At 43.4% G+C, this 19,391-nt stretch overlaps 1 protein-coding gene across 5 annotated transcripts in view; it reads right to left on the bottom strand.

The window, feature by feature from the left end:
* SUGCT (succinyl-CoA:glutarate-CoA transferase) overlaps window positions 1-19,391 on the bottom strand; it is a 389,451-nt gene that overhangs the window by 263,266 nt on the left and 106,794 nt on the right. For all 5 annotated transcript variants that reach the window (XM_038760523.1, XM_038760522.1, XM_038760521.1 and 2 more), the window contains exons 10-11: window positions 12,418-12,489; window positions 7,437-7,534 (exon numbers count right to left, since the gene is read on the bottom strand). In XM_038760523.1, coding sequence (XP_038616451.1) covers window positions 7,437-7,534; window positions 12,418-12,489 — 170 coding nt within the window. The remainder of the gene's footprint in view (window positions 1-7,436; window positions 7,535-12,417; window positions 12,490-19,391) is intronic.

Genomic DNA, 19,391 nt, shown 5'->3' with positions numbered 1-19,391 from the left:
TTTGTTCATTTGGGAAGGAAGAGGGATAGGAAGAGAGAAAGAGCGGTGATGGCCTAAAGATCTCCCTTCTGCTACAGAGGAACAACTCTCCAGGGCATTTGAAGCAGATGAGGGCAGAACTGTGTCAGTTGATAAGGAAGGTGCCTCTTCTTATTTTTTAAATGGTATATGCCAGGCACTATATTGAGTGCTAGATACAAACTGATCAGGTTGGACACAGTCCATGTCCCACATGGGGCTCAAAGTCTTAATCGCCATTTTACAGATGAGGTAACCGAGGCACAGAGAAGTTAAGTGACTTGCCCAAGGTCGCCCAGCAGACAGGGGGTGGAGCCAGGGTTAGAACCACGGTCCCCTAGCTCTCAGGCCCATGCTCTTTCCACCAGGCCATGCCGTTTCTCAGTTAAGGCAAAGGTATCATGAATGCGCCTGAGGTTTAAATAGTGGGACTTGAATACAGGACTTGAGTAATGTACAGAACACAGTAGCAATGAGAGAGGTCACAGACTGGACTGACCATTTCCTCATATGTTTTACAGGTGAGCTAGCAATCAAGTCAAAGTTTTAAAAAGAAGGATCGTCATTTCCAGCCTCAGGAGAATTAAGACACCTTCCAGGTGTTCTGCCACAATATCACAGCATCCTACCTAAATCAAAGAACTCCATATTCAAGTACCAATGTGATTACTGAATGGGCACTGCTCCAAGATACCACATGGCAGAAACTGAGGTGATGTTTAGGGAAGGAGATAACCAGAACTGACTCAGGTATTCAGAGATTCAAAACTGCAGGAAACAAAATATGTTGGTAAGTTGCTAAAACTGGATAGAAACAGGAATATGCTGACTGCTGACAAACTATCAATCAATCAATGGAATTTATTGAGTGCTTACTGTGTGCAGAGCACTGTACTAAGTACTTGGGAAAGTACAATACAACAGAATCGGTAGGCACCTTCCCTGCCCACAATGAGCTTACAGTTTTAGAGTGAGTTCTATTTAGTGCTTTTATTTCCAAAGCATTTACATTACTTATTTTAATTTAACTCTCACAACACGCCTGTGAGGTAGGACCAGGTATTATCCCCATTTTACAGATGGGGACACTGAGGCATGGAGAAGTTAAGTGACTTACCAAATCATACAGCAGACAGGTAACAGAACTGGAACAACATTCGTATGAAAATGTAAGAATATAAGAAATGTCATTTGAGTCAAGATAAATGATCCGCCTGGCCCAGCATTCTGTCTCCAATAATGGCCAAGGACACAAACTTTATGATAAATTACTCTCCCTTTTTTATGGTTTTTATTAAGTGCTTACTATGTGCCAAGCTAATCAGGTTGGATGCAGTCCATATCCCACATGGAGGTTACAGTCGTAATCCCCACTTAGCAGATGAGGTAACTGAGATTCAGAGAAGTTAAGTGAGTTGTCCGAGGTCTCGCAGCAGACAAGTGGTGGAGCCAAAAATAGAACCCAGGTCCTTCTAATTCCCAGACCTGTGCTCTATCCACTAAGGCATGCTACTGCTCCATGACACCAGTCCTGTGGTTTTTACCACCTGCAGTTTTCACTGTCCAGAGGATACTGAAAATCTGGAGATTTCAGTGAACAATCCTTCTGCCAGACCATTTGAGAAGATATTTGTGAAAACGGAAGCAAAACCTGTCGCAACACTGAGCCACATCTCCATCCCCCCAAATGACCGTGTTTTCCTGACCTTTATTTCCTGTCATCACGAAAGGTGAGGAGTCACGGGTGATACCAAAGTTGTGACCCGCAGTCACAGGAAGGAAGGTGGAGTTGTCAAAAGAGATGGAGATGTTGATAGGAAGCGTTTAGGAGGGAAGATAAGTTCTATTTTGGATATGTTGAGTTGAAATCTCAGTGGGTCAATCATGAGCTGACCTCTTGGAGGCATTAAGAAGATGGAATAGTGGGCAGAGGGTCAGGGCAAGGGAAGTAGATTTGTGAGTCTTCTATATTTGTGAGTGAGTACTAATAATGGTATTTGTTAAGGACTGTTCTAAGCACTGGGGTAGATACAAGGTAATCAGGTTGTCCCACATGGGGCTCACAGTCTTAATCCCCATTTTACAGATGAGGGAACTGAGGCCCAGAGAAGTGAAGTGACTTGCCCAAAGTCACACAGCTGACAATTGGCAGAGTCGGGATTAGAACCCACGATCTCTGACTCCCAAACCCGTGCTCTTTCCACTGAGCCACGCTGCTTCTCCAACGAGCGAGTGTTGAGGGGGCAAGTTTCCCCTCACAGAGCTGTGCGAGACACCCGTAGTTGGGTGTGAGAGAAGGAAGAGGAGGCAGCAAAGCAAATGGAGGAGTGGTTGGAGTGGTAAGAGGAGAACCAAGAGGGTACCAAGTTGCCAAAATCAAGTTCAGACTGTGTTCCCAGGAGAAGGGGGTGGTCCAAAGGGTCAAAGGAGGCTGAGATGCTAACAAGACTTAGGGCAGAGCAGAGCCCACCGGACTTGACTACAAAGAGCCTACTGAGAGCTCACCTCCTCCAGGAGGCCTTCCCAGACTGAGCCTCCTTTTTCCTCTCCTCCTCCCCAATCAGCCCGCCCTACCTCCTTCCCCTCCCCACAGCACTTGTATACATTTGTACAGATTTATTACTCTATTTATTTTACTTGTACATATTTATTATTCTATTTATTTTGTGAATGATGTGCATATAGCTATAATTCTATTTGTTCTGACGATTCTGACACCTGTCTACATGTTTTGTTTTGTTGTCCATCTCCCCCTTCTCGACTGTGAGCCCGTTGTTAGGTAGGGACCATCTCTATATGTTGCCGACTTGTACTTCCCAAGCATTTAGAACAGTGCTCTGCACACAGTAAGTGCTCAATAAATACGATTGAGTGAATGAATGAATGAATGTTGACTGTGGAGAGTGCGGTCTCGATCGAGTAATGGGGGCAAAAACCTGACAAGAGTAGTTTGAGAAGAGAATTGATGGGAAAGAAATGAAGCAGCGAGCGTAGGCTATCCTTTCAAGGAACCGTTCAGTGAACAGCCTTTCCAAGCAAGCCTGTGTAAGACTTCAAGATGCCCACGGAATAACAATGTTCCAAACCAAATTGGAGGCTAGGTTCTTTGGCATTCACCCCTCTTCCTACAGGAGTGGGAGAGCAGGTGTTTCTGCAGGTGGTGGTGGTCCCAGACTGAGCCCCTTCCTTCCTCTCCCCCTCGTCCCCCTCTCCATCCCCCCCATCTTACCTCCTTCCCTTCCCCACGGCACCTGTATATATGTATATATGTTTGTACATATTTATTACTCTATTTATTTATTTATTTATTTTACTTGTACATATCTATTCTATTTATTTTATTTTGTTAGTATGTTTGGTTTTGTTCTCTGTCTCCGCCTTTTAGACTGTGAGCCCACTGCTGGGTAGGGACTGTCTCTATATGTTACCAACTTGTACTTCCCAAGTGCTTAGTACAGTGCTCTGCACACAGAAAGCGCTCAATAAATACGATTGATGATGATGATGGTGAAGGAAAGGAGGCCAAGGCTCACCCGCCTCGATCTGAACCACCGACAGGCTTTGGTCTCTCTGTCTGGCTCCTCTCTTTTCTCCCCCGATCGCGGGGCGGTACAGCCTCTTCTTTCAGGCCTCAACCTCCCCACGGTCTCCTCCGAAAGAGAGAGTCCAGACAGGATTCTCTGTGTGGCTGCGGAGAGGGTCATCTCTTCCTCTCCCTGGCGTCAGACGAAGCGGAAGCGAGGAGTTTCTGAGGAGAAATCTTTGACGAGAGTTCTGAATTGTTTCCGGCTCCCACGATGGACAGAGAAACTGGAGAGGGCTGGCCTGGACTCCGGAGACCTCACGGAAGAGGGGTGAACCCTGGATCTGGATGGAATTTGGAGGCGGGGGAGGGGGAGCCTTGACTAATTTTAGCTGCAGGGGGTTTTGAAAGGTTCCAGGTGCCCCTCTCATCTACGGCAGATCCCGGAATGATATTCTGGTGGCCACTCAATTAGAAAACTAATTCCATTCACTGGAAGACAGTGATGTACGCATGCTACGGGTAAGAAATCCTCACGTTTCAAAGCATAAATTCATCACCTGGTGGTTTTCAGGAAGATAAATTCCCTTGCCCAAAGGCAGGGTCACTCTACGACAAAGCAGACATCAAGCAGCTGCTAAGGAACCATATTGCTTTCCTTCAAAGGGATCCATGGGGATCGGGCACCACCTAGAGATATGCTAGTGAACGGTCGCATGCCAAGTAACCGGAGACCAGAAAAAGGCCTGAAAAACCATAAATCAGTCACTTCTGACCAAAGCAGAAAGAAGTTCTCAACCTCGCTGTGTTTTTTAAAGCAAATGTATTCGTTCCCTAAGCCATTAATACCCAGCAGGCTGCTTTGCCTCACCTGCCCAAACGCACGTTTGTCAGAAGCATAAGCAAACTGGACCATTTGTCCTCTGAGAAAACGGTGATTTCCTGAGAAGCGAGGCAGTGTCAAAGATGTCCAACGTGTACTTCCCAAGCGCTTAGTACAGTGCTCTGCACACAGTAAGCGCTCAATAAATACGACTGAATGAATGAATGTCCAGAGCTTAATTCGGAAGGTGGTCGTCAACTGACAGGAATAGCCAGAGCTTAATTCGGAAGGTGGTCATCAACTGACAATCGGTTAATGCAGGATATTTGTTGCGGGTCTCCCGAGTGCAAAGCACTGTGCTAGACACCTGGTAGAATGCCCCAGAAACAAAAGACAGAGGTCCTACCCAAATGGAGTGTATGATCAAAAAGACAAATTGCACGTAATACAGACACATTAATGAGATCCTCCCTCGTCCTTTACCTGAGGTTTAATTAATAATTGTGGTGTTTATTGAGTGCTTACTATGTGCCAGGCATTTTGCTAAGCACTGGGGTGGATACAAGCAAATTGGATTGGACCCAGTCCCTGTCCCATGCAGGGCTCACGGTCTTAATCCCCATTTTACAGATGAGGTAACAAGCACAGAGAAGTGACGTAACTTGCCCAGGGTCACACAGCAGACAAGTGGTGGAGCTGGGAATGGTGGAGGTTTGCCATTAACACTCACAATGTACTTAAGCCTCTCGGAGTTTAAGGGTCATGTCCCAGCAGGAAATAAAGCGATGAAAAAAGGGCACGTGAGGAAAGGTTAAAGGAATTACAGGTTTTTGCTCTATTTTGTCATCATTAACGACGGTCTTTATTGAGCATTTAGGGCACTGTACTAAGCACCTGGGGGAGAATCAGAAGAAATACAAAATATGATCCCTTGCTCGCAGAGTTTACAATCTAATGGGAAAGGCAAACCAAAATAAATCAACATGTACACATCATTAAAAGATGTGAGCACGGAGAGAAAAGGACACAATAAATCTCTAATAAGGGAAGAAGCACAAAGGCCTGGAGTCAGAGGACCTGGGTTCTAATCCTGACCCCACCACTTGTCTACTGTGTGATCTTGGGTAAGTCACTTCACTTCTCTGGGCCTCAGTTTCCTCATCTGAAAAATGGGGATCCAATACCTGTTCTCCCTCCTACTTAGAGATGGTGAGGCCCACGTGGGGCAGGAACTGGGCCTGACCTAACTGCCTTATAGCAACCCTAGCTGAGACTTTTGTTTGAGAGAATACAAGGGTGGGAAAAGGTGGGATAAGATGCCGATCGCACTGACTGTTGTCTTACTGAACCCAGAGAGACTCAGAGTGCTGATATGGAAGAGCGAGTCCCAGAACGCAGCAGGAGGCAAATCCACGAACAGACAAGTGGCTATACAGAAGGTAAAACTGGTGGAGACCAGTAACGAGATAACATTTGCTTCTGGTCAGGTTCAGTTCTTTTTCCCGGGTCTCTCCCACAGTGCGGATATAATGCATTTTAGACTTTCAAAGGGCTTTTGATAAAGTTCCTCACAAGAGGCTATTATTTCAATTTGGTAACCATAGAGTGGGATCCAAATCATATCAACGAATTAAAAACTGGCAGAGAGAAGGAAAAGCAAAGGAGACGAATAAATGGCCAATTCTGAGGGAAGATGGAGGTTAATGGTTCAGGGCACCAAAGGATTAGAAATGGGGTTAGGGTTGTATTCAATAAACAATCGGGAAAAGTGTGGAGTGATTCTCATTCTCTTCCACGCCCTGCATATCTGTTCCACACATAGAGAAGCCATTGATTTCAAGGGAATTTGGGACAAGGAAGAGATGTGCGGGAGGAGAAAGTGAATGAAAAGCCATCCACGAGGAAAGGATGGGGTGACAGAATCGCCACTGGGGCAGAGTGTGGAACCCCTGGGGTCGGGCAAAATGATTCCTTTTGAGAGGTTTTATCTCTACATAGAGATAAGCATAATTTTATTATTGCAAGAAATTGCACTTGGAATGGAGCTATCTGGTTGTGGGAAAGGCTCTCTCTAGGGGGTGGGTTCCAGCTAAATGGGAATACCTAAGAAGCGGGATGACTATACACCTACGAAGTCTAGACATTAGAGCTGTAGAAGAAGTGGTGAAAAAAGCTGGTTTCTAAGTCCCACTTAATAATGACTCCTGTATCTTGAATAATCAGAAAGTGGAGCTTTTCTTTTTTTTTTTTTTTTTTTTTAGGAAAGAGAGAGCCCGAGGAGTCTGCGGTTTTGGGAAAATAGATGACAGGATGCAGCTCTTTTGGAACAGAAGCTTGGTAAGGGCGGGGGGTGGCGGGGAAGGAAACAGGAGGCAAAAGAGAAAACAATGCCAGGCGTTGCAAACATCAAACATGCCAACACAACATGGGACCACCATTTTGTTCACAATGTGTCAATCGAATGATCAATCTATCGATAGCATTTACTGAGCACTTTTGCCGTGCAGAACCCTGCACATCCACGGTCACGTTGCAGTGGGGACTGTCGGTCCCACATCAGACTTTTCAGTCACACACACACTCATTGGTGACTTTCACCCTCATTGGTGAATTTTTTTTCTAATATAAAGTCAACTATATAGGACAGACGGCAATCAGAATTTTGCTTTTGCTTTAAGGTGAGTCGGAAAAATGAATTCAGGTCTGATTAAATTGGAGTCTCTTCATTTTCTTGCCCTTTAGACCTGGAAAATCTCAAAAGTAATGCAAACTGTGGGGGACATTGAAAGCTATAATCTACAGGCAGCTGTGAACACCAGCTATTTATAAAGCTTTTCTCAGTACTTATTTTTATGATAATGGTGTTTACTAAGATATGGTAATTTTTTTCTTCAAGAGCAAAAATTCTATTAGATAGGTTTCTTCCATTAAAATATGGTATGAAAAACAGCCCCGAAGATAGTTTTCAGAGGGACATAAATAAGCCAAAGGAATTCTCCAAAATATCAAATCAATATCTCCCACACTGACTCATAAGGTCTTTAGGCTAAATTGCAGGGTTGAATGGCTTACCGTGCTGATAATATTCCAATAAGCTCTTTCCTATTCTGGACCCGAAGTTGGTTAGTTTTGAATCTGGCATCGTCAATCAGTTCAGGCAAACTCAGGATCTAAAAGAAAAAGAAGAGAACCTTTTAAGTCGATTCACCGTACTAGGCACTTGGGAAGTACAGAATAAAGAACTGGCATGTTCCCTGCCCATAGGGAGCATATACATTAAGAGGGGAGACAAACATAATTATAATTACAACTAGAGTTCTTTGGCATTGAGGCGTTTCAAACGTTTGCGACCAATAGCCCACGCATTGATTAAATTGGGAGTTTACGAGAAGGCAGTAATCCCAGCACTCCGTGGCTGTAGTGAGTTGTTCTTCTCCCAGAGCCCACTGCAAGATAATTCTAGAACAATATGTCCTTGTTTTGACTTGGGTGTCTCTATTTTTCCTTTCCCTTATTTGGTAGGCAGACAATGGTGTTGGGAATTATGAGCTGAGGTTTGGCACATTCGCTGAACAGAAGTAGACTATTACAACTTAGCTTTCCAATCTCACGTGGCACCTACAGGAGATGAAGACTACTGTTTGAAGTCTAATATGCTCTCGCATTCATATTGCACAAGCGAAGAAACTCAAGGAAAGACTGAGAAGCCAGGCTGTATTTTTTTTCCAAAATCATCCGAGTGGCTGGCATTTTTCATTTTCAGATAAAACTGTGGGCCCTGATTAGTAATACTGTATCTTAAAAATAAAAATCATAGCAAACGGTGCTGAACTGGAAGAGAAAAAAAAATTTTCCTTATCATTATTTATGAGGAAGTTCAAAAGTCTCACACTGATGCTCAGCAATTAATCAAACATAAAGAGGATTCACTACAATTACTTTCAACAGTGTCAACCAGTAATTTGATTCTTTTTTTTCCCCTCTTTCGGAGGGAGCAAGCTTGAAAACATATGGCCCAGGCAGAAAATCTGCAATCATTTACAGCAATAAGCTGGCTATTACATCTCCGTAGCTACAGTAGGAAAATGACTTCACAGGCAATAGCTTCCGTATGTTTCATATTTTTAACACCGGCTCTTAACTCATAAAGATTCTTTGATCCCAGTTCAAGTGTTTGAACCAATTTTCGTTACACGTACTCAGAGTCCCCATTACAAAAATGTCCTCTTTCCCACCTTAGATGTTCTGGGCTTCCTGCGATCAAAATAATCCCCATTCAGAATTATGGTATTTGTTAAGCGCTCATTACAGTGCCTGGCACATAGTAAGTGCTTAACAAATACCATAATTATTATTATTGTGAGCCAAGCACTGTTCTAAATTCTGGGGTAGATACAGGACAATCAGGTTGGACACAGTTCCTGTCCCACATGGGCTCACGATCTTAGATCAGAGGGAGGGGCATTTAATACCCATTTTACAGAGGGGGGAACTGAGGCACAGAGACATGAAGTGACTTGCCTGTGGTCAGACGGCAGGTAAGTGGTGGAGGCAGGAACTGAACCCAGGTCCATTCATTCCCTCCTCTCTCACTTCCTTTCCTTGGCAGTGTGTTTTAGCACAGCCCAGCATTTGGCCTCTAGCAGTCATGGTATTTTTTAGGTTCTTTCTCTGTGCCTGGCACTCTCCTAAGTGTTGGGGTAGACACACAGTGATTGGGTTGGACATGGTCCCTGTCCCACATGGGGCTCACAGACTTAATCTCCATTTTCCAGATGAGGTAACTGAGGCCCAGAGAAGTGAAGCGACTTGCCCAAGGTCACACAGCAGACAAGTGGTGGAGAAAGGATTAGAATCCAAGTCCTCTAACTCCCAGACCCGTGCTCTATTCACTAGGCCACACTGCTTGGAGGCACTGCCATGGACTGGTCTCTGCTTTGGTGGAGGGAAAGCAAGGGAAAATCCTCCTGGACATTTGTCTTAAAGAAAACATCGCCTCCCAGCCAGCAGGACCTCGTTTTTCTTTCACTATATTCTTTTGCTCTGTTTTGCTTTTCCTTTTTTCTTTCTTCCATCTTGCTATTTGACCGACTTGATACAAAGACACTCAACCGCGGATCTACCCAACATGAGGGCCATGTCCAATAATAGCTTATTGAATAATGGGGAAAAATTCCCAGTAGTCTCTGCGGACTAAAGCGATCTCACAGAGATAATCTGCTCACCCACCAAACACTGTCTAGTCCCTTTCGGCCACACGGGAACCAGGCAAGAGTCAACCTTGGCCCCTGGACTGTGCTTTTAAGCAATCCAAAAGAATGAATCTTGGGAAAAGCTGTGCCCACGGTTTAGATTTAGATTTTCAAGGAGTTGAAGAGATGCCTATGCAGATACCCAAATAAGCTATTGAGAAAGTATGTCACTTTCCTTGCCTTGAAACAAAAGCAGTGGCCTGAAATAAAATTCAAACAAACAGCCAAACCAAGTTAAGACTGTTTTGTTGACTATCGAATGGAAGCAACTCTCCAGGTTTTAGGGAATATTTGACTGAATTCTTTGGAACGATTTCCCCAAAGACCCATTTTCACAATGGCTTCCGTGAGGGTTACATTACGCTGTGGGCTCACGGCCAGGACTTTTTATAAAATTTGAAGATCACATGCAGGAAATGTTAAACAATGAACCTTCATTTCAAAGTCTGATTAGAAACTACGGTTCTCTGTGCTTTGAGATCTTATTCAAATTATGCAGCAGATTCACTTATGTATGAGCCTGCAGTGCACTTCCCCATGACCCCTCCTTTATGAAGGTTGCCCAAAGTCACAAATCTCTGCAGAACTGTATCCCCGGGGTCACAACCAGTATTGTTCGATGGCTGAACCTGGGTTACAGTCACTCCAGGACACAACCACTCTGGGGCTACAACCTACATTTTTAGTACCTTCCCCCTTCCACACCTCCGACTGGCTCCGATGTTCTGGGTTAGTGCCACAGGTAAGTGAATCCCACCCCGCCCCATAGCCCCTGGACTGTGCTTTTAAGCAATCCAGAAGAATAAATCTTGGGAAAAATCTGTGTCCACAGTTTAGATTAAGATTTTCAAGGAGTTGAAGAGCTCCTGATGCAGATACCCGAGAAAGTTGTTAAATGAGGCAGTAAATTGATCCTGAAATGGATGAAGGTGTTGATGAGTTAACTGCTGCTCATTCAGAGCAACTGTTCACCAACAAGGATAATAATAATAATGACATTTATTAAGCGCTTACTATGTGCAAAGCACTGTTCTAAGCGCTGGGGAGGTTACAAGGTGATCAGTAAATTGATTCTGAAATGGATGAAGGTGTTGATGAGTTAACTGCTGCTCATTCAGAGCAACTGTTCACCAACAAGGATAATAATAATAATGACATTTATTAAGCGCTTACTATGTGCAAAGCACTGTTCTAAACGCTGGGGAGGTTACAAGGTGATCAGGTTGTCCCATGGTGGGGCTCACAGCCTTAATCCCCATTTTACAGATGAGGTAACTGAGGCACAGAGAAGTTAAATGACTTGCCCAAAATCACACAGCTGACAATTGGCAGAGCTGGGATTTGAATACATGACCTCTGACTCCAAAGCCTGTGCTCTTTCCACTGAGCCACACCTCAACTACCTAAAGATCAGTGAAAGATTCCATAGTCTTTTGGTTCATTTTTTTATTTTTACGCTATTTGTTAAGGTCTTACTATGTGCCAGGCACTCTAATAAGCACTGGGGTAGATATGAGCTGATCAGATTGGACACAGATGAGGAAGCTGCACAGAGAAGTTAAAAGACTTGCCCAAGGACATACAGAAGTCGAGTGGCAGAGCCGGGATTAGAACCCAGGTCCTTCTTACTCCCAGGCCTGTGCTCTATTCCACTAGACTGCCTGCTTCTCTAGTTTCCCCATCATCAACCAAAACCTTGGGACTAAGAATAATAATAATTGTGGCATTTGTTAAATGCTTATTATGTACCAGGCACTGGGCTCAATACAAGCAAATCAGGTTAGACACAGTCCCTGTCCCATGTGGAGCTCACAGTTTTAATCCCCATTCTACAGACAAGGAAACTGGGGCACAGAGAAGTAAAGTGACTTGCCCAGGGTCACACGGAAGACTAGAGGTGAAACTGGGATTAGTACTCAGGTCCTTCTGACTCCCAGTCCCACTTTATCCACTAGGCCAAGCTGCTTCAAAGTTAAGCAGCCTAGTAGAAAGCACATTCATAAAGATTTGTCCACTTTTCTCCTGGGAGAGTCCATTTTCTCTTTTACTCTGGATTAGTGGCCTCCTTTTGGGTGGAACCTAAATTTATTACTTGAAGCCCTAATTACAAAATACAGGCACGGGGCTGATTTGGATAAAAATAATAATAATAATTGTGGTATTTGTTAAGTGCTTACTATGTGTCAGGCACTGTACTAAGTGCTGAATAATGATAGTATTTAAGCGCTATGTGCCAGGCACTGTACTAAGCGCTGAATAGTGATGGCATTTGTTAAGCACTTACTATGTGCCAAGTACTATTCTAAGCGCTGGGGTAGATACAAGGTAATCAGGTTGTCCCACCTGGGGCCCACAGTCTTAATCCCCATTTTACAGAATAACTGAGGCCCAGAGAAGTGAAGTGACTTGCCCAAGGTCACACAGCAGACAAGTGGCAGAGCTGGAATTGGAACCCACAATCTTCTGACACCTAGGCTCATGATCTATCCACTACGCCGTGTCGCTTCAAGCTACACCGTGGATGATGTCATTAATTCCTGGGACCCCAGTGTGATTAATATTAGGTATGACCAGTTCTTTCTATATGGAGATATTCCCTCTGGGAAGTGTCCCCATAAGAACTCAGTGAAGGGGGGGTATGCAATTTAATGGCATCCTTCTTTTAATGTCATTGGCTTCCTGCAAATTGTGTAATTCCAAGTTATGCCATCTGTCTTCTCTCCCACCTCACTGAGTTTAACCTTATGTTTTCACATTCAAAAGGCTAGTGGCTTCCCATTTTCAAATTGGACATTCATTACCTTACACACCATGGTGAACTGTTGGTCATTCCCTGCTCCCACCACAAGGTAACCGTCCTTAGTCCTGAAGGCCTAGAAGAGAGAAAAACGCCTTTTGAAAATCCAAATATTAACAGCACATGAAATAACATCAAAGTTCTCTCTCTGCCTTGCAGGGGTTTTTAACGAACGGTTGTAGTGAAGTGACTTCCACGTTTTTATTCAGCACTAACAGCACAGTACAATTCTATTTTGTATTTGTGCAGTTTCTTTCAAAGGCCCAGAGCACTGGATCGATTCTGACCCTGTTTCTCCTGAGTTCAGCTCCAGGAGGGCAAGTTTCTGAGGGCAAAGCCCCCCGTCTGCTCCTTCCACAAGCCTGCTAGGGAAGCAGCCACACCCCGGCTTTGGTTGTCAGAGCATGTCCAAGAAGGAGTCTCCGCTCTCCTCAAAAACGGCAGAACAGACTTGGGCCTTCATGCTTGGGAATCCTCCTCCACGAAGCCTTCCCTAAGTCCACTTTTCCTTTCCTTCAGCTCCCTTCTGCATCACCCTGACTTGTTCCCTTTATTCACCTCTCCTCCCAGCCCCACAACACTTATGTCCGGATCTCTAATTTATTCATTTACATTAATGTCTGTCTCCCCTCCAGACTGTAAGCTCTCTGTGGGCAGGGAATATGTCTGTTATATTATTATACTGTACCCTCTCAAGCACTTAGTATAGTGTTCTGCACATGATAAGCGCTCAATAAATATGACTGATGGATTGACTGACTTCAGTGGCCCGCCCCATGCAATCAACTTACAATGCATGGCTTGTGAGAAATTAAATTCATTCATTCATTCAATCGTATTTATTGAGCGCTTACTGTGTGCAGAGCACTGTACTAAGCACTTGGGAAGTACAAGTCGGCAACACACAGAGAGGGTCCCTACCCAACAACGGGCTCACAGTCTAGAAAGTATTACATTGTCTTTTAGGAAAAATCAGGTGCTATGCACACATGTGTACACACAAACACACACACATACTCGTTTGGAGGGTTTGGAGTGTTCATTGCTCCTTAGATTGCATTCCATTCAAGTTCACTGGGCATCTTCCCCAGGAGAGACGAGAAGGGAAAGCTTCTCCAGCTTAACAGCTCTCTCCACACTGCTCTTTCAGGTTATCACTTAAGCTCTGGGTCCCAAAAGAGGGTCATTTAAGGACAGAGGTCCTCCCCAAACAGTTTGATTTCCAGGCAGCAATTAAGAAGAAGGTGATGTCCTTGGGAATTGGCTGACCTGGATCTACAGTGTGTGCTCTCGCGTCTTTTTTTCTCCCCAGCTTCAGTTCCACAAGCGGGCAGGGAACGTGTCTACCGACTCTGTTTTCTTGTACTCTCCCAAGCGCTTAGTATACAGTGCTCTGCACACACTCGATAAATATGGTTGATTGAGTGACTGAAATTAAAGAAGGAATTTTCAGTCCCAACTCAAAGGTTAACCAGATACCCTCCCCTTCCCAGAGAATAAAGCTGTAGACAGATTGGATGATGTGCCCAGGGGCAACAGCCATGTACTTTGACACATTCATAATAATAATAATTATTATGGTACTTGTTAAGCTCTTAACTATGTGCCAGGCACTGTACTAAGCGCTGGGGTGAATACAAGCAGATCAGGTTGGATACAGTCCCTGTCCCACATGGGGCTCACAGTCTCAATCCCCATTTTCCAGATGAGGTAACTGAGATCCAGAGAAGTCAAGTGACTTGCCCAAAGTCACACAGCAGACAGATGGCAGAGCCGGGATTAGAACCCACGACCTTCTGGTTCCCAGGCCCGTGCCCTATCCACTACAAAATGCTGCTTCATAACTTCACAAATAAGAAGCTGCGTGGCTTAGTGGATAGCCCTGCATGGGCCTCGGAGTTAAAGGATCTGGGTTCTAATCCCGGCTCCTCCACTTGTCTGCTATGTGACCTCGGCAGTTACTTCACCTCTCTGTGCCTCAGTTACCTCATCTGTAAAATGGGGATTAAGATTGTGAGCCCCATGTGAGACAGGGACCGTGTCCGACCTTATAGCTTATGTCTACCCCAGTGCGAAGTACTATGCCTGGCACATAGTAAGCACTTTTTAAAAAATGGAATCTATTATATTGTACTCTTCCAAGCATTTAGAACAGTGCTCTGCACCCAATAAGTGCTCAATAAATTCATTCATTTCATTCATTCAATCGTATTTATTGAGTGCTTACTGTGTGCACAGCACTGTACTAAGCGCTTGGGAAGTACAAGTTGGCAACATATAGAGATGGTCCCTACCCAACAGTGGGCTCACAGTCTAAAAATGGGAGACAGAGAACAAAACATATTAACAAAATAAAATAAATAGAATAAATATGTACAAATAAAATAAATGGAGTAATAAATACGTACAAACATATATACATATATACAGGTGCTGTGGGGAGGGGAAGGAGGTAAGATGGGGGGATGGGGAGGGGGAGGAGGGGGAGAGGAAGGAGGGGTCTCAGTCTGGGAAGGCCTTCATGGCATTTGTTAAACGTTTACTATGTGCAAAGCACTGTACTAAGCACTGGGGAGGATATAAGGTGATCAGGTTGTCCCACGTGGGGCTCACAATTTTAATCCCCATTTTACAGATGAAGTAACTGAGGCACAGAGAAGTTAAGTGACTTGCCCAAAGTCACACAGCTGACAAATGGGAGAGCCAGAATTCGAACCCATGAGCTCTGACTCCCAAGCCTGGGCTCTTTCCACTGAGCCACGCTGCTTCTCAATAAATACCATTAATTGATTGACTGATTGATCACCATAGCCAGCTAGATGCACTCTTTTCTCTGGACACATTTCATTCATTCAATCGTATTTATTGAGCGCTTACTGTGTACAGAGCACTGTACTAAGCGCTTCATCAGAGGGCAGACAGAGGCTTTGCCAACCCAGCAACTCTGCCCCTGAAGATGTCTTGCCCCTTGAAGCTGTAGCAAAGGACTCATGCTCATGACATTCATTATCACAGGCTGAAAATATCCCTAAACTCAAGAGGGACTTGGATAATTTAATGGATGAGAGGTTCATAGCACGTAATTAGCAAAGAGAATGTGGGGATGTTAGAAAGCTTATACTCAATGATAATTATAGTATTTGTTATGTGCTTATGATGGATCAAGCACTGTTCTAAACGCTGGGGTAGATACAAGACAATCAGGTCAGGCCCAATCCCTGTTCCCCATGGGGCTCACAATCTAAGCAGAAGGGAAGACAGGTATTGCATTTTTTTTTAGACTGTGAGCCCACTGTTGGTTAGGGACTGTCTCTATATGTTGCCAACTTGTACTTCCCAAGCGCTTAGCACAGTGCTCTGCATACAGTAAGCGCTCAATAAATACTATTGATTGATTGACTGATCCCCACTTTACAGATGAGGAAGCCCTGAGAAGTTATGTAACTCGCCCAGGATCACACAGCAAGTGGCAGAGCCGGGATTAGAACCCAAGTCTTCTGACTCCCAAGCCCGCCCTCCTTCCATTAGGCCTCACTGCTTCTCCAGTCATGACTGTAGACATCAAAAGGGCAAACACCATTCCAGTTCTTCCAACCTTCCTGATGCCGTAGGTCAATCAATCATTGCTGTTTACTGAACGCTTACTAGAGCACTATACTAACCTCTTGGGAAGCTACAATGTAACAGAGTTGGTAGATGTGATCCCTGCCCACAAGGGGTTTACCAAAGACTAAAGACTGCTGGGCTGGATGAACCATTGGTCTAACTTGGGTCAAAACTGCTAAATTGTAGCAGAGGTTATTGGGCCTAGAACTGTGAAAGACCCAGAAAGCCCAAACTAAGAATTTTATTAGTTTAACTGAAAGTCCTTGCTACTACCAAAACCCCTGAGTTGCTTTTAAAACCACATGAAACATGTTCCCCAAACCCCATTTTAGGCTGCCTTTAACAATAATTACACTCGCAATCTAATCCATCATACCTTAAGAGCAACATAGAGAACAGATAAGAAACACTTACTCCATATCCTAAAAATAGAGATTCTTTTATGCCTTGCATTTGCTCATTTGTAGATAATGGTTTGTTTTTCCAGGCTACTATTAAACTTTATTTTCAAAGTTCTACTTTTTGCAATACTAAATCCCTTCGAGGTTAAAACTTGTAATACTGTTTGGGGAGGTTTTTCCCCAAAGTGGAAAAGAGCAAATAAACAAACTTTTATGAGAGGGTTAAATGTTTTCCTTAGTGTTTTCTTTCACTAATTTCATAACTTAAAGACCCTATTAACTGGGGGAGAGAGGAGGGAATCAGAGCTGGCAAGGAGTTGGTCCATTTCGTGGTTGGGTTAATTTGCCCCATTTTGAAACAATTAAAATAAACAAGAGAAACCTTGCCATTTGTAATTTTGGTCTTAAAGGTTTTCACGCATTATCATTTGATGTTGATGTTGACCTGTAATTTCATAATTTTCTCAATTTCACTTAATTGCTGTGAATTCTCCACTGTCCTTTCATAGAAAACCTGATGATAGTTCCTAGAAGTGAGCTGGAATTGGTGGGTATTATGCTCTTCTGCATCTCATTTGGTACTGAACAATTCTGTGTAATCATTTAATCCCCAGGAAATTCAAAAAAGACTGGATTAAAATAAAAATGTGAATTGGGAATCTGAAGGTCAGAATCCAAACCTCAAGTATGAAGGCAAGACACAGTTCCAAGCTCAACTGAATTGTCCCAAGTTGATTTAAGAGTAGCTAAAGGACATGTGAGTTTTTATTACTGATTCTTTACTTTACCTCAATATAGAACAATAGCGAACCCTTAACATCTCTTTCATTTACTACATTTTAGAGATAATCTTAATTGTTTTTCTGAAGTTTGCTTGCTAGCTGGTGTCAGTGATCCATTTTCTTAAGCACTCTTAGATGAGGACTGCTTCCCTTTTCCCCAGGCCCTGTAAAATTGCATCAGAATGGACAGGGATGAAAATGAATAGAACCTTAGCATAAGTCATTTCATGAAAGCTAAGAAACTCTCGCCGTGTATTTATCGGCACTCTCAGTGGTTTATGGAAAGAAAAAAGTAAGCATGCTAGTGAAATGAATAACTGGTATGACTTGATATTGGTCAGTGGGTGCGTCACTCTTCCTGCACCTTGGATAAGTCCCAAGTTCAGGTAGACTGTAAGCTTCTTGTGGACAGGGATCATGGCCACCAAATCTACTGGATTGTCCTTTCCCGAGCAACAAATTCAGGCCTCTACACACAGTAGGGACGCCATAAATACCACTGGTTGATAGATTCATTAAAATTCAATTTGCTTAGTTAAAAACTCCCAGTTCTGAGAAATTGTAGCCAGGGAAATGAGAAGGCCATTCAGAATCTTATGCCAATGTGCCAATTCATTCATATTTATTGAGCGCTTACTGTGTGCAGAGCACTGTACTAAGCGCTTGGGAAGTACAAGTTGGCAACCTAGAGAGACGACCCCTACCCAACAGTGGGCTCACAGTCTAGAAGGGGGAGACAGACAACAGAACAAAACATATTAACAAAATAAAATAAATAGAATAAATATGTACAAATAAAGTAAATAGAGTAATAAATGCATACAAACATATATACATATATACAGGTATATATGTATTTTTTCATTCAATTCAATTGTATTTATTGAGTGCTTACTGTGCGTAGGGTGGTCAGTCAATTGTATTTCTTCATTTAATGCAATCGTATTTATTGAGTGCTTACTGTGCGCAGAGCGGTCAGTCAATTGTATTTCTTCATTGAATGCAATCGTATTTATTGAGTGCTTACTGTGTGCAGAGTGGTCAGTCAATTGTATTTCTTCATTCAATGCAATCGTATTTATTGAGAGCTTACTGTGTGCAGAGCGGTCAGTCAATTGTATATTCAATTCAATCGTATTTATTGAGCGCTTACAGTATGCAGAGCGGTCAGTCAATTGTATTTATTCAATCCAATCGTATTTATTGACAGCTTACTGTGCACAGAGCGGTCAGTCAATTGTATTTCTTCATTCAATGCAATCGCATTTATTGAGCACTTACTGTGCGCGGAGCGGCCAATCCAAATTAATCAATCAATTATTGAGAATTGAGAAGTAAATTAAGAACAGTCGAGAAGCAGCATGTCCTAATGGTTAAAAGCATGGGCCCGGGAGTCAGAAAGACCTGGGTTTAATCCCGAGTCTGCCACCTGTCTGCTGGGTGACCTTGGGCAAGTCACTTTGCTTCTCTGGGCCTGTTACCCTCATCTGTAAAATGGGGATGAAGACTGGGAGTCCCACATGACCAGGTCCTTGCATGATTTGATTCCACCATATCCACCCAGAACTTGGCACATAATAAGCACTTAAATATCACTATTATCATCATTTTTACTATTACTCCTGTTTTCACACTGAAGTTTGGATAGAACACGATGTCAGGATAGGGGATGTTCTTCCAAAGACATACACCTGTCTGGATACAGCACGGTATGGTGTAGAAGAAACAGCTGTACACATTCATTCATTCAATCGTATTTATTGAGCGCTTACTGTGTGCAGAGCACTGTACTAAGCGCTTGGGAAGTCCAAGTTGGCAACATATAGAGATGGTCCCTAACCAACAGTGGGCTCACAGTCTAGAAGGGGGGGGCAGAGAACAAAACATATTAACAAAATAAAATAAAAAGAATAAATATGTACAAATAAAATAAATTTAAAAATAGAGTAATAAATACATACAAACATACATATATATGTATATATATACATATATATGTATGTTTGTATGTATTTATTACTCTATACATATATATATATATATATATATACAGGTGCTGTGGGGAGGGGAAGGAGGCAAGGGGGGATGGGGAGGGAGAGGAAGGGGAGAGGAAGGAGGAGGCTCAGTCTGGGAAGTCCTCCTGGAGGAGGTGAGCTTTCAGTAGGGCTGAGAATGCACATGCATTCAGC

The sequence above is a fragment of the Tachyglossus aculeatus genome, chromosome 18 (genome assembly GCF_015852505.1).
Source record: "Tachyglossus aculeatus isolate mTacAcu1 chromosome 18, mTacAcu1.pri, whole genome shotgun sequence".
Lineage (NCBI taxonomy): Eukaryota > Metazoa > Chordata > Mammalia > Monotremata > Tachyglossidae > Tachyglossus > Tachyglossus aculeatus.
The sequence above is the reverse complement of the archived record's forward strand: the minus strand, read 5'-3'. Positions and strand labels throughout refer to the sequence as shown.